This window comes from Neopelma chrysocephalum, unplaced genomic scaffold (assembly GCF_003984885.1).
Source record: "Neopelma chrysocephalum unplaced genomic scaffold, ASM398488v2 Primary Assembly neopelma1_26, whole genome shotgun sequence".
NCBI lineage: Eukaryota > Metazoa > Chordata > Aves > Passeriformes > Pipridae > Neopelma > Neopelma chrysocephalum.
In genome coordinates this window covers 2797208-2811618 of record NW_020897695.1, presented here as the reverse complement: position 1 = coordinate 2811618, position 14411 = coordinate 2797208, and the positions used below count along the sequence as shown (strand labels likewise).

At 42.7% G+C, this 14411-nt stretch overlaps 1 protein-coding gene across 3 annotated transcripts; it reads left to right on the top strand.

Annotated features, from left to right (window-relative positions):
• The first annotated feature begins 502 nt into the window (after positions 1-502).
• FKBP14 (FKBP prolyl isomerase 14) lies at positions 503-11259 on the top strand. 3 transcript variants are annotated; one of them, XR_003532987.1, is made up of 6 exons: positions 503-831; positions 2776-2927; positions 6194-6321; positions 8144-9018; positions 9347-9657; positions 11084-11259. XR_003532987.1 is itself a non-coding variant. In XM_027675319.1 (4 exons), the coding sequence occupies exons 1-4, from the start codon at positions 632-634 to the stop codon at positions 8300-8302; spliced, it is 639 nt and encodes a 212-aa protein (XP_027531120.1). In that variant the 5' UTR covers positions 503-631; the 3' UTR covers positions 8303-9926. The 3 variants fall into 3 exon arrangements, 1 of the variants encoding a protein (XP_027531120.1); XR_003532986.1 differs by having other exon boundaries at positions 8144-9657; XM_027675319.1 differs by lacking the exon at positions 11084-11259 and having other exon boundaries at positions 8144-9926.
• Positions 11260-14411: the final 3152 nt, after the last annotated feature.

Genomic DNA, 14411 nt, shown 5'->3' with positions numbered 1-14411 from the left:
TCCCCGCCACCGCCCAGCGCCATCGCGGGGGGGCGCCCGCCCCGCCCGGCCCGCGGCGCGCCCGCCCCCTGCTGACGCCACGCTCCCGGCGCAGCGCGCGCCACAGCCGCGCAGCCCCCGAGCGGCCCCGCGGCGCTACGTCGGCGCAAACCGCTCTGTGAATCGCGGCCCGCGTGACCGGCGGGAGCGGGGAGCGCAGGGGGATGGAACAGGCGCGGAACGCCCAGAGCAGGTGGCCGCCCGCAGCCAATCGGAACGCGCCCTCCGCGCGGACACCGCCCAATCAGCGGCCGGCAGCGGCCGGCTCTATTGTGCGCGCGCTCCGTGGGGGCTCCCCCGCTCGCCGGCGCTGGGACTGCCCGGACCGCACGGGCCCGCCCACCCCTCCGCTCAGCCGAGCCTGCCGATTGGGCGAGCTGGGGGACGGACAGAGGCGCGCCCCAATGGGCGATGGGTTCTCCCGGGCTCGCCCTGATGCGAGCCAATCAGAGGGCGCGCCTGGGGAGCCGGACCGCCGGGAGTTGGGAGCGCTGAACGCCGCTGCCACGTCGGACCGATCGACCGACTTGGGCTGCGGCTGCAGCTACGGTTGCGGGATGGCGGCCTGGTGAGCCGAGGGGAGGTGGCGGCGATGGCGGCGGCGCTGCTACGGTCTGCCCTGCTGTGCGCCGCGCTGGGCTGCGCGGGCGCGGCGCTGATCCCTCCCGCTGACGTGAAGGTGGAGGTGCTGCACAAGCCGTTCATCTGCCACAGGAAGACAAAGTGGGGGGACTTGATGCTAGTTCACTACGAGGGCTACCTGGAGAGGGACGGCTCCATGTTTCACTCCACGTAAGTAAGCGGCGCGTCTCCGGGCGAGCTGGTGGGCGAGCTTGCGCGGGGAAATATATATATATGTGTGTGTGTGTGTGTGTGTGTGTGTTTGTATGTGTAAAATGGAGTCATAGAATGGCTTGGGTTTGAAGGGACTTTAAAGTTCCCTTGAGATTTCCACTCGACCAGGTTGCTTAGAGCCCCTTCCAACCTGGCCTTGAACACTTCCAGGGATGGGCCGTCCCATATCCCATCCCAAATCATTGAATCAGAGAATGGCTTGGGTTGGAAAGGACCGTAAAGATAATCTAATTCCAATCCCTGCCATGGGTAGGGACACCTTTCACTAGACCAGGTTGCTCAGAGCCCCATCCAAGCTGGCCTTGAACAGTTTCAGGGATGGAAAAGAGAAGGCTTTGGGGTGACCTAATTGCAGCCTTCCAGTGCCTGAAGGGAACCTACAAGAAAGATGGAGAGAGACTATTTAAAATACAAGGGCATGTAGTGACAGGAGAAGGGGGGATGACTTCAAGCTGAAAGAGAGTAAGTTTAGGTTAGATATTAGAAAGAAATTCTGTGAGGGTGGCGAGGCACTGGGACAGGTTGCCAAGAGAAGTTGTGGATGTCTCATCATTGGAACTGTTCAAGGCCAGGTTGTATGAGGCTCTGAGCAACCTGGTCCAGTGGAAGGTGTCCCTGCTGCCCATGGGAAGGGGATTGGAACTTGATGATCTTTAGGGCCCCTTCCGGCCCAAGCCATTCTATGATTCTGTGATTTAAGTGCAAGTTTTGGTATGTGATCTCAGCGGTTTAATAGGTCTTGTTCTATGCACAAATTTTTCTGGTTTCTAAAGCAAACTTCTAGGTAAAAAAAAAAAAAAAGTTATATGTGTCCTTCCACTACGGGCAGCACAATAACAGCTTTTCATTACCCATTCACCTACTCCCGACCAGACAAGTCAACATACCAGAGCCACAGTAATGCAAATAGGAGGAAGAGCCACAAATTCGAGGGAGTCTGCTAAGAGTCTGCAACGACTTGCTAATGCTGGATGTCCTGTAAAACATCAACGAAGTGTTAATCGTGGGAGACAGCAAAATGCTCACGTCTCTGCAGGCTGTGCCTGAAGGCTATGTTTATGGAACATATTAAAAAAAAAAAGACAGTTTTGCATGTTTATGTTCTTGCAGACAACTCAACTAATATCTCACTAATTTTCTCTTGTAGTTAACCTGCCTCTCTAAAAGAACTTCCAGTGACACTCTTAAGTTTTTGCTGCTGACTAATCTCTGTAAGTGCTCTGTTTTCTTGTTAAGCACCTTTCCGGCATGACTAGTAAGTAGAGCTTTTAAATTCTGTGTCTGTCAGTAGAGTGAAAATAGTCCGGGTTGTACCACCTGGTTAAATTTGGTCTCCCTAATTTAAACTTGACTATTTTGCATGCATTTGTTTCTGTTTTTCTAGACTATCTGTTGTGTAGTTGTTTTACCGTTGGAGTTTTTTCTAACAGCTTTTTTCGAAGAGGTGAGGCTGGTACTTCTAAGCATGTTAAAAAGTATATTGTAATCATGACCAGGCTGGGTTTTGATTTGCAATGTACCAAAGAGTATGCACGGCCTTGATTGTAGATTTTTAAGTAGAAATGTCCTTCTAGTCTGATCAGTTTCCAAGTGGAAATAGGTGAGCAGGGAAGTGAAGATAGGGATCCAGATTGCTCAGTGTTGTCATAAACACACCGTGTAGATGTTATTCTATTTCTTTCTGCTTCTCAAGGAACCTTGTAATGCAAAGCATAATTTTTAAAGACTTTGAAAGTCTAGGTGTTTGAGAAATGTCAAGGTGCCGAATAGTGGTGTGGTTTTGATTATATATCTATGTTATGAGCATATTCCATTTGCTCCATGTGCTTTTTATAGGACTAGATGTTTAAATAATAAGTGTTTTATTCCTTTCTTTTCTAGTCACAAGCATAACAATGGTCAACCTATGTGGTTTACACTTGGCATAAGGGAAGCTATCAAAGGCTGGGACAGAGGTTTGAAGGACATGTGTGTGGGAGAGAAGCGGAAGCTAACTATTCCACCAGACCTTGCCTATGGAAAAGAAGGGAAAGGTAAAACACCTGAAGCCTTTCCCGTACTTCAGTTGCTTTTAATTTTTGTATTTTACTGTTGTTCTTGGCCTAAAAGGGTAGCAAGCTTTCTAGCTTTCCAGGCAGATTCCGTTAAGTAGGAAAAATTGATGCAGTCAGGTGCTCTTTCTCACAAATTTATTTTCTGCAGAAATAACCAGTAAGTCGTTATGTGGTGAATACAGGGAAAAAAAACCCACAAGAAATTGATGGTAGCTGCTTGCTGTTTGTTCTAAGTGTCTTTTCTGTTAGTGCTGTCCTCAGTAGTGCCCTGCTCTTTCTTTTTTTTTTCTCCTTTGCTTTTTTTTCCCTTTTTTTTTTTTTCGATCAAGTGGAGGTGGTTTACTAGGTAACAGTTGGCTTTTTGGCTGTTGCATCTGTTTTTGTGGTAATACTTCTTGAATGTGCATGTACAAGCCTCATTCTTGCTTGCAGGTTTCTTTTAAAACCCTAAGAAACTCCCTGTACTGCTGCCCAACCAGTTTTTAGCTGATACAGTGAAAAGTCACTATTTGTTTATCCATACAGGGACATTAATTCTTTACCTCTTATAGCTGTTTTCAGTGTGGGCAGTGGTCCCTGTCATCCATAATAAGATGTGCAGATGCATGAACAATCACATTGTCACCTACTGAAAATGTGCTGAATGGTGTGCAGACAGATAAAAGTGTTACTTGTAGGGTTTTCTCAACCTGGCTGCTGCTGCTGGTGTTTGGGAGTTTTCCTTTCAATGTTTCCAGATTCCTGTTTTAATGGGAGGGCAGATTTGGAAGATACATTTAAGCAAGTTAAGACATCTTGAATGATGTGGGAGGGCTCTGCTTCTGCCTTACGGCTCTGCTTCTGCCTTTAGTTAACTTTTTTCGAGCATGAAATGACTATTTTTGTCACGACAAGAGTTGCCACAAAGGACCTGTGGTAATGCAGGGTTTCAACGCAGAAAGGATAAATGTCTAGAATCATATAGTCCATCCTGCTAATGTTGTCTCCGATTAATATGAGACTGTTGTAGGTGTGAGGAGTGTTTGCATGTCTGTATCTTCTGGCAAGTAGAGCTGAACACAGGCTAAGTAGTCCTCCATATTACATCATGCTAAGTAGTATTCCATACATACCGCATACTCCATACCCTGCTTTCTTGAAATACCCTTTAAAAAATATTTTTCTAGAAGCCTTGGTTTGGGATTCAGGACATAGTATTAGAAGTAATAATCATGTGTCTGGTAGAGAACGGGAAACTTGTGGTGGTCAGCTCGTTGCCTGTATGCAGGGCACAGCTGTAAATTTTTCTACGAAAAGATATGAAATGCTGCAGTGCTCACATAGTCATCACAGGCCTAATTGCTCTGATTAATATGTAAAGCAGTACAGTTGTTCTTCAAAGACTTGCTAGCCTCACCTCTGTGTGTAATGCAAGAAGGTTAAACAAGTAAACGGTGCTAACTGCTGTAAGAAACGACTTGCTTTAGGAAGACTTTGAAATATTTGAGCATAATTATGTTGCTATTTTCAATTATGCCCTTGAAGACAATTATTTCATTTTCTTCATGCTTTCCTCCAAATGCAAATAAATTCACTAGCCTCCCACCTTGCTTGCTTTCTGACTCATCATTCAAGTCAGATGCCTTTTTCTGTAACACTCAGAAAAATTACCTGTGTCCCAAAATCTGATCAGGGCACTGTACCCTGTATTTCCAGAGGTTTCTGTGCGTTTATTCATCTCAGAAATCTACAGGCTTGTTTGTTGCTGCAGCTCAGAGTATATTTAACAGCACAGCTCCAAAGTAGATGCTGTGGATTAGTTTTTTCCCTATATTCTCAAGGGATAGGAATATTTTTTGGGGTGCTGCCATCCAATATAGAAATATACTTGGTCCTATTCAATCCCTCTCTATATAAAATGGCAAAGTGATGTGCTAAAAGATCTTTGACAATACTTTCAGCCATCAGCATGAGGGCATATCGCATCCCTGTAAAAGCCAGTGCCTAATGAACTGAAATCCTTGAGGGGTGGTGGCAGTGAAGGGGGGGGTCTGTGGCACTATTAGGAAGTTACTGGTCTTCTCACATCAAAAATGACATTGTGACAACACATGCCTTTTGGTCAGGTTTATATACTTAGTTTCTGCTGTGTGTTCGGAAATTGCTCAGTGCCTTGTGCACCAGTCCAGAGATAGCTGTGGGATACTGGCATCATTGCTGCCCTTCTGTCTTTCTCTACAAATGAGTTTTTTTCCAGTGGCAGAATAGCAAATACAGGGTGTCAGTTGGCAGTGGAGAGGAATTTGGAGCCTGGCAGGGTAATGGTGTACTGGGAGGACTAAATTCTCTGTTCTTGCTGCCCTGTCCATTAGTCTTGGCTGTAGCTCTCCGATTGTACAGTCTCCTTTACTGTTTTCCTCTTCAACTGGCTCTGGCCATGAAAAAATTATTCAAGAATGTTGTTTAAGAAACTTGTGATGATGATTGCTGAATAAGAGCTCACATCAACACCTGGTAGTCTCCAACAAAAGTAGTTCAGCTCTGGGCCCCTCAGTTCAGGAAGGACATTGAGGTGCTGGAGCGGGTCCAGAGAAGAGCAACGAGGCTGGTGAAGGGACTTGAGCACAAGTCCTATGAGGAGAGGCTGAGGGAGCTGGGGTTGTTTAGTCTGGAGAAGAGAAGGCTTAGAGGCGACCTCATCACTCTCTTCAACTACCTGAAGGGAGGTTATAGCCAGGCGGAGGTTGGTCTCTTCTCCCAGGCAACCAACAATAGGACAAGGGGACATGGGCTCAAGCTCTGCCAGGGGAGGTTTAGGTTAGATGTTAGGAAAAAATTCTTTACAGAGAGGGTTATCAGGCATTGGAACAACCTACCCAGAGAGGTGGTGGATTCACCATCCCTGGAGGTTTTTAAAAAGAGATTGGACGTGGCCCTTAGTGCCATGATATAGTAATTGGAGTTGGATCAGGGGTTGGACTTGATGATCTTGGAGGTCTCTTCCAACCCTACCTATTCTATGATTCTATGATTCTATGATTCTATAGTTGCATTTAAAGTTGTGTATATGCTGTAAGGGCTGCTCAGAGTCCAGGCCACCATCTGAAATGGTTATGGTTATCACTGTTACAGATGCTTATCCGTGTTAGTTAACGTTGCAGGGTGCTTTGAAATAAGTAGGATTACTGGAACATTGCTCTGATGCATGTGGCTTTTGTATGGCACTGAATATGTAGTTGTTTTTAACTTTTCTCCATTTTGGGCAGGAAAAATTCCACCTGAGAGCACATTGATTTTCAACATTGACCTTCTAGAAATTAGAAATGGGCCAAGGTCTCATGAGTCATTCCAAGAGATGGATCTTAATGATGACTGGAAACTGTCCAAGCAAGAGGTGAGTGGGTTACTCTTCTCTTGTAAGCAAATCTAACAGAATGGGATAATGAAAAAGAAAAGATAGGCTTAACTTGATCCTGTTAGAGAAGTATCTATACACAAGTTAGATTTTAGATACTGCTGTGCACAGAGCAACTCACAAGCAGAATACACACTACTTAGTACTTAAGGGAATTATTTATTGGGTGATGGACAGTTGAGGTAACTAATGAGTTGTTAGCTTAACTGCTGAACTGATACCGTTAATGGTAAGACACCCAAAAGGCCATTGGTGGCCAGGTGATCATTAGTCATGTGGGGAAGGGTGAGCCTCTGTTCTTCTCTGGAGATGACTTTCTTTGTTGCTTGCCCTACAATTCTCAGCTTTGTTTTTTTTTGCCTTTCATGCTTTTGGCATTTTCATGTTGGTGCCTTTCTTGCTAAATGCTATTCCTTGCTCAACAATTAGCAAGCTCCTGTCTGTGGTTTGCCTTTTTTGATTGGCTTCAGCTTACATACTTATTTGCACCTCAACAGTAGACTTTTTCAGTAAAACTAAGCCAGGGATGCACATCTGTGCTGCACTACTCTGAGCCGTGCATCCTAGTGAAAATTCTGGACTCCAAAGGGCTTCAAAAGGAGCCTTGGTAAGCTGGGGCATAGGCACGTGACCCATGTGTGCTTATGGGAGACTTGGGTGAAAAAAAGCATCTTCAGAATAAAGCCAGACTTCAAGGCTTTTTGGAGTTAGTTGCTGATTTATTAGTAAACTGGAATTAGAAGTTCTGCTGCTGTAGGGCAGTCCTGTTTCACTGCATTCACTCTGTGAAGGACATGTAGTCAGCATTATTCACCTTGCCTCTTATTTTCAGTCTTCTGCTTTCCCAATGTGCAAAATTGATCCATGAGAACCTAGTATAAACAACTGAGTTTTTTTTGATTTGAGCCTGGTACAGTTTACTAGACCCAGAAGGCTAATAATTTGTACTATGCATCAGACAGTGTCAGGATGTCTAATATCTGTGTATTGGAAATGTAAGCAATAACCCTACCAAATACCACAGTGTGAAATTAATAAAACAGCCCTGAAACATGGCCCATTTATCTGGCTGCTAACAGTCCACTGTTACAGTTCTTATACAAGTGGTGTCTGTTTCACAGGTGGGTATGTTGGTATTGTTATTCTTATAGAAGGCTCTGCAGTTCAGAACAGTTGGGATCTCAACAGTTAAACTGTAGAAACTGAGTAAAAATAATCCGATTTTGTTCAAAACACTGCTTACCATTAGTAATTAGCTTAGTGTAAGTAACTGTTCCAGAAGGCTGTTTAAAAGCTACCTTGACTCTTTTCATTCAAAATTTTGAGATGTCTACAAATCATTTAACGTAGTTCCCATTAGAACAGTAAACACTGAGGTTTGTGACAGATTTCTTTATATATTTTGGGCAGCCGTTTACATCTACTGGTTTGTCAAAGTGCTAGGATGTGGAAAAGCTGTTTGGGTCTCTGACCAATTGGCAGCTAATAACTTCTGCCTAGCTATTTGTAATTTACTGTATAGACATCAGATGACAAGCTGTCCTGGCTCATTTTTCAGTTGGGTACCATAAAGCTCTGGCAGCAGATTTGCTAGTTTTACTGTCACTTCTATTACTAAAGACTCTCATCACTGATAGGAGCTGCAGAATCAGTCAGACAAGTATTATTCTGGCAGTGGCACGGGAGGGAAGGTATCTATTATCTAATAGTACCATCCTGAACATGGTGGCCCTCTCTTACACTACAGTCATCCATTCTTGCATAAGCCTAAAAGTGTTATCTCTCACCTTTTGTCTAATAGGTGAAAATTTACTTGAAGAAAGAATTTGAAAAGCATGGAGCAGTGGTAAATGACACGCAGCATGATGCTTTGGTTGAAGACATCTTTGATAAAGAAGATGAAGACAGTGATGGGTTTATATCTGCAAGGGAATTTACATACAAGCATGATGAGCTGTAGAAAAGGGTGGCATAATTTTTTTGGACACAAATAGCAGTGACTTAGACTGTCTGGTTCTCCTGTCATCTTAATTCTGTGTTTTGGAGTTGATGATTGCTGTTGGCAAAGAAACACTTTGTTTATATAAAAGAGAATTTCTGTTCATTATATACAAATGTTTTAAACTGTTTTAAACTATTTTAAAGTATAAAAATGTACCTCCTTTTATACAGCAAAGACTTGCACATCAGTATTTTTTAAATTTTGTATTAACTTATTTTTCAGAACTGAAACGAACTTTCTAGTTATTGAACATTGTGAAAATCAAAATCAAAGTTCAATGACTTTCTTTGATTTGTGTGCCAAGATCACTTTCAGCAACTACTTTATGTATAACTTCTAGTCTGTGTCTTAAATACTTGACCGTCCTTCTTTTGCTTAAAAAGCAGTGCTGACCTTGGGGCTTTTTCCTGCAGATTTTAAAAGATGTACTGGGAGGCATCAGCATCTCTTTATACAGGTGAGAAAATGGTACAAAGCTGAATGAGAAGAATGACTATCCTGTGCTGATTTTGCTCTTCTGAAGGGAGAGTGTTACCACCCATGCCAATAATTGTCTGCATTTTTTGTTAAATTATATGAACAAGGCAGGAGTTAAATGTCAGACTTCTACTGCCAGCAACATTCTAAGAAATGTCTGTAATTTGGAAAACAGCAAATTATGCTGCAGTGCAGAGGTAGGTGGTGTCCTTTAAATGTACACACACATTTGTTTTGAAACTCAGAGTTTGCATTCATTGAAAAAGATCACACCTTTCTCCTCTCACAGTTTGAGGGAGATCTTACAAGAGGAAAAGTGTATTGACAGGAGGATCAGTATGGCCTGAAGAACAGTTTCCATGGGCTTGCCTGCTTTGCTGCTGCATGAGTTGCAGAACTTGTTTCATTGCCCCTTTGCAGTATTTTTCACAAGTAGCACATAAGTTATGTGAATTTTAAATAATAAAGTGAATTTTTAGAAAAACAGAGGCATGAAGTAAATGTTGTGGTGCTGTGTCTTTACAGAGATGTTGAGCATGAGGATTTCAAACACAAAATGGAATTGTTTGAGCTGGTTTTGGAGAGGAAGAAACATTTTGCAATCATCTGTGGTTTCTTAAATAAGAGGGCAAGGCATCTCAGGGAAAGTATGAGCCTGTATTCTGACACCACTAACCTATGGGTCTATGAACACAGCATTGTACTTGAAAAATGTTGCCCAGAGCTGTGTAAAGGCATGAAGCAAATCCAGCTATATGATCCTGAGATTGCTGCATTGCACTAATCCTTGACTACTGCCAAGTGAGACTCTGCATTCAAGGTTCTCAATGCTGTAGGTGAGTTAGATGTTTCCCTGCCACCTAGTGTTGCAACTAAGGATTAGAAGACTGCTTCATTAAACAGAGTTCAATTTATGGACATTACAGATTGCTGTCAATAGTGGCATGTTTTCTGGGGGAAAAAAGTGTAACTGAAGGTATGCAGCGGTGGACTGTTTTGTTTTGTTTTTCTTCCAGCATCTGACATTTTGTGGCTGGTGTTCTAAATGACAAGGAATTATAGCAATGTATTTTGTTTTCAGTAATCTTTAGGTATTTTTCCTCAATGATACCATCTAGTTTTCTCACACCCTTTTATACTTCTGCTTCTGTGGCAGTGAGTTTCACAGTAGAATAGTGTAGGAAAATATTTCCCTTCAGTTTTAGGTTCATTGCCTACCCTGATTCTTTTATTGTGAGGAAATAATGAATAATCATTACCTATTTAGCTCTTCTTACCAGTCATGGTTTTGCATAATGATTTTTTTTTCTCATCACTTAGGAAAATCAAGCTTGCCTGACTTCAGCTTGCCCAAGGTTGCTTATGTGTTTTGTGCTGAGTGTCTTGATTTCCCCTGCAGTCGGGAGAGTATTAGGCACCTGGGGGCAGCTCATGTCGTGTGTGTTGTATTGGGATAGATGCCTTAGCAAATAGAGTTTCTAGTCTTTCTCTGTTGACTACATGGGAACCTAGGCCAAGGAGGGCTAATAGGATATGAAGTTGATCCTTAAGGCAGTTTTGCTATTCCTGGAAGCACACACACAGAGTATTTCCCCTTTGGTTGTTTGGGTACCTGCCAGTTCCCACATTCTAAGCAAAACTGATACTTATTTTGGATCTGTCAGTGTTTTACATTGTCATTTGCAGTGTTTAGCATGTTCTTAAAACATACAGCTGTGGAGTGAAAGCATAAAAGCATGAAATAAAACTTGGCACATATTACTGACCAAATATATAAAAAGTTAAGCTTAACTAACGGGATGCCAGTATATGATTTCAGTAAGGGCCAGTTGTTGTTTCTTTTGTATTAAATAGGAGTATGCAGTAAGTGAACGTTGTGAAATGTACATATGTGTTTTCTTCTTGGATTTTTAAAGCATTTCATAAAAATAACTTTCATTGAACATACAGTTATTTGTTAATGCCAGCTGCATATTGAAGCTGCAGGACCAAGATGCTTTATTTGGTGTTTTGTGTAGGTTTATGCCAAATGAGAGGATGGGTTTTGTTCTTAGTCATTTTCTTGAGAGCTGTGTTGAACTTCCAAAATTGAACTGAAAATATTTTTTCAAGACTTCAGAATCAGCAGTAGATTTGAGAAGTCATTTCAACTTTATTACCGTTTGCTATTGTTCAAGTCCTCCTGTGAAGATGAAGGGATTTCCTAGGTAGAAGTAGCACTCCCTGTCTTAACCTCAGTTGCATCTGCTTGTTAATCCACAGGGCAAACTGCTCTAGTGCCAGCAGGAGTCAGACAACAACCTGCAGGAGACCAAAGGCAGATAGCTGCCTGTCCCCTGAGGAGGGGAGGAATATTGGAACTTCAGAGGCACTCAGCAACATTTTGGCTGGTTTGTGTGTGAAGTGCAAGTGTTTCCCCTGAAGAAACAAACCCTCACTGCATGTCTGTAAAACATAGCATTGAAAAGGTGGAGTTCAAAACAGAGCATTTTCCTCCTGCATCTTATAGCCTTCTTCACACATTTATTGTTGTTTTGTGGTTATTTAGGAAAATGTATACCGATGGTTTTTAGAACTGCAGTCTGTCATTCACAGCCACTACCTAGCAATTACAGTGGGAGTAGCTGCCTTCTCTAGGTACAGAAGCAGCTTTCAGAGCACATTTTGTTTGAAAATTCTTGATATGCAATGCAATGACACCAGAAAGCTTTTGGCAAAGCTTCAGGAATGGTGCTTATAGTCTGAAATGTTTTTTAAAGCTTTCTCTTTTGAGATCAACTGGCAAGGCAAACAGTGTTGAAAATGAAGGAATCACTTTATTTGGTCTTAAATCTTTTCAGTACCTTATGTCATAGAACCGTAAAATCATTTATGTTGGAAAAGATTTTAAAGATCATTGAGTCCAACCACTAATCCAGCACTGCCAACTCCACCACTAAACCATGTCCCCAGGTGCCACATGTACATGTCTTTTAAATACCTCCAGGTATTTAAGTGATGACTCCACCACTTCCCTGGGCAGCCTGTTCCAGTGCTTGACAACCCTTTTCGTGAAGCAATTTTTCTTAACATCCAATCTAAACCTCCCCTGGCACAACTTGTGGATGTTTCCTCTTGGCCTGTGCCTTGTTACTTGGAGAAAAGGCCGACCTGCACCTCACTACAACCTCTTGTCAGGTAGTTGTAGAGAATGATAAGGTTTTCCCTCTCAGCCTCCTTTTCTCCAGGCTAAACACCACTAGCTCCCTCAGCCACTCCTCATCAGACTTATGCTATAGATTCTTTACCAGCTTCGTTCCCTTCTCTGGACACACTCCAGCACCTCAATCTCTTCTAGTGAGAGGCCCAAAACTGAATAAGGGATTCAAGGTGCAGCCTCACCAGTGCTGAGTACAGGGGGTCAATCCCTGCCTTGGGCCTGCTGGCCACACCATTGCTGATACAAGCCCAGATGCCATGGGCCTTCTTGGCCACCTGGGCACACTGCTGGCTCATGTGCAGCCACTGTTGACCAGCCCCCCAAGGTCCTTTGCAGCTGGGCAGCTTTCCAGTCACTCTGCCCCAAGCCTGTAGTGCTGCTTGGGGTTGTTGTGACTTAAGTGCAGGACCTGGAACTTGGTATTGTTGAACCTCATACATTCGGACTCAGGCCCTCGATCCAGCCTGTCCAGATCCCTCTGTAGAGCATGTCCTTGTGCTGCAAGGAACATCCCCAGTGTACAGAGGTGTTTTGGTGAGCACTGTATGTTACAGGGTCATAAAATTGCAGTGTTAAGTACATATAGAACAAACTGCTGTCATGGTTTCCTCTTCATGATATTTAAAAGGAAAATGATACATAGTTTGTTTCCTGAATACTTCCGTGTAAAAATAGGTGGTACAGGTCAGCGCTTAAATTACAGTTATCTTTCTCATACATGCTCCCCACATCCCATTGTTTCTACTGTTAGATACGAGGTGGTCTCTCCCTTGATCCAGAAATCCTAGTTTCAGATGGCAGGTGAGTACCAGCAGGATTGGGGAAGCTAATTGTTTTGGGTTATTCTGGGAAAAGATGCAAAGCTAGGGAAAATGTGATCAGAGAGAGTGGAATTATGCAGATTAATCTGAGAAATGCAAAAGATTTTGTTTCCTAGATCCTTTGGCATCTGCTTACTTGGAAGAAAGAACACTGCAGTCAATGATGTAGGGACTGCAAATAACAAGGCTAGTTCCTTATCTGACTCATTGGAAACCTCTGTTTCAGACAGTTTCTATATGGAGTTTTGTGACAAAGTTTAAATTCACACTTCCAAGGTCTATTAAAGAATATTTAGAAGAGGTATGTTGAGCTTACTTCTTGAAAATACGTTGGCCTCATCATAGAGTTTTTGCAAAAATCCCCAAAACACAGCACAAAACCCATCACCCCCAAACCCTTTAATTTATCTTCAATGCTGAAATGTTTTTGGTAACAGGAAATAAACCAAACGTGCTTCTATTTGTATAATCCTGGATAATTTTAGCTTCTCCTGAAAGTTAATCATAATGCTTACACTGTGTCCTAGTTTTCTCCTGGTTCATAGGAAAAACAACTCTCTGACAAAATAAGGATCTTTCTTTAGCTGTACTGCTTCTGTTTTGGTGCCTGTGTTTGATTATGTCAACAGTTCCACACAAGAAATGTGATTGACGAGCTCAGTAGGAGGCTATATAGGGACAAGGACCTTTGTTATCATCTCTTCCAGTCTGGAGGGAATTCAGATGGAGCCCCCTCCTGCATCACATTTCTTCATCCTAGCCGTTTCTGTTCAAAAAAAGGCTGGTTTAGCAAGGGGTTGCACCTGGTTAGGTAGTGTGGTAGTTCTGTTCTCTTGAATGACGTAAAAAATGTAGGAGCTTGGTTTAGCTGAGAAGGTTGCTGTGAAGAGAGGATAGTTTGAAACATGGCAGGTAAGTAATTTTGTGCAAATTTTCTGAAGGTCATGTTCCTGGTGGAGGGCTGGAGTTTATCCAAAGGGTTAGTATTTTTTTTCTTTTTTTTTCCTTTTATTTTTCTTTTCTTATAACTGCTCTGCATCTCTGTTAGGTAAACAAGGACAAACCCACTTTTAAAATATTTGGGTCTGACTGTAGAAATCCAGTGGATCTGACTCTTCAGAGTGCCCCAAATCCCAGTTATATTTTCTTCTAAAAAACCTGAGACTGATGCTAACTACCATTAAGAGCTGCTCTTCATTTTAGACATGATGCTTCTAATTTCTAGTTTGTGTCATGACCTGCTTAAGGAGATTAAATGATGCAGGATAATTGATTCCTCATCTGGGAGTCAGACTGAAAGTATTAAATCAATCCTGTCCCCTTTTATGTTATTGCCATTGAAATTTCTTTGAAGCAGCTTTGTTTCCTCTTCTGCCTCTTTCCCTGAGTAGTGAACTAGGTAATACTATTTCTTTTGTGTGCTTGGCCTGCTTTTTCTCTGGGAGTAAATAGCAGAGCTTAGCTCTAGTCTCTCTAATCTGCTGGGATATGTCTTTAGAGAATAAGTTTTCATTCCACAAATACAATGCAAAATGTTTCTGGTGACCCTGTGTCCATCTCTGGGTATGGA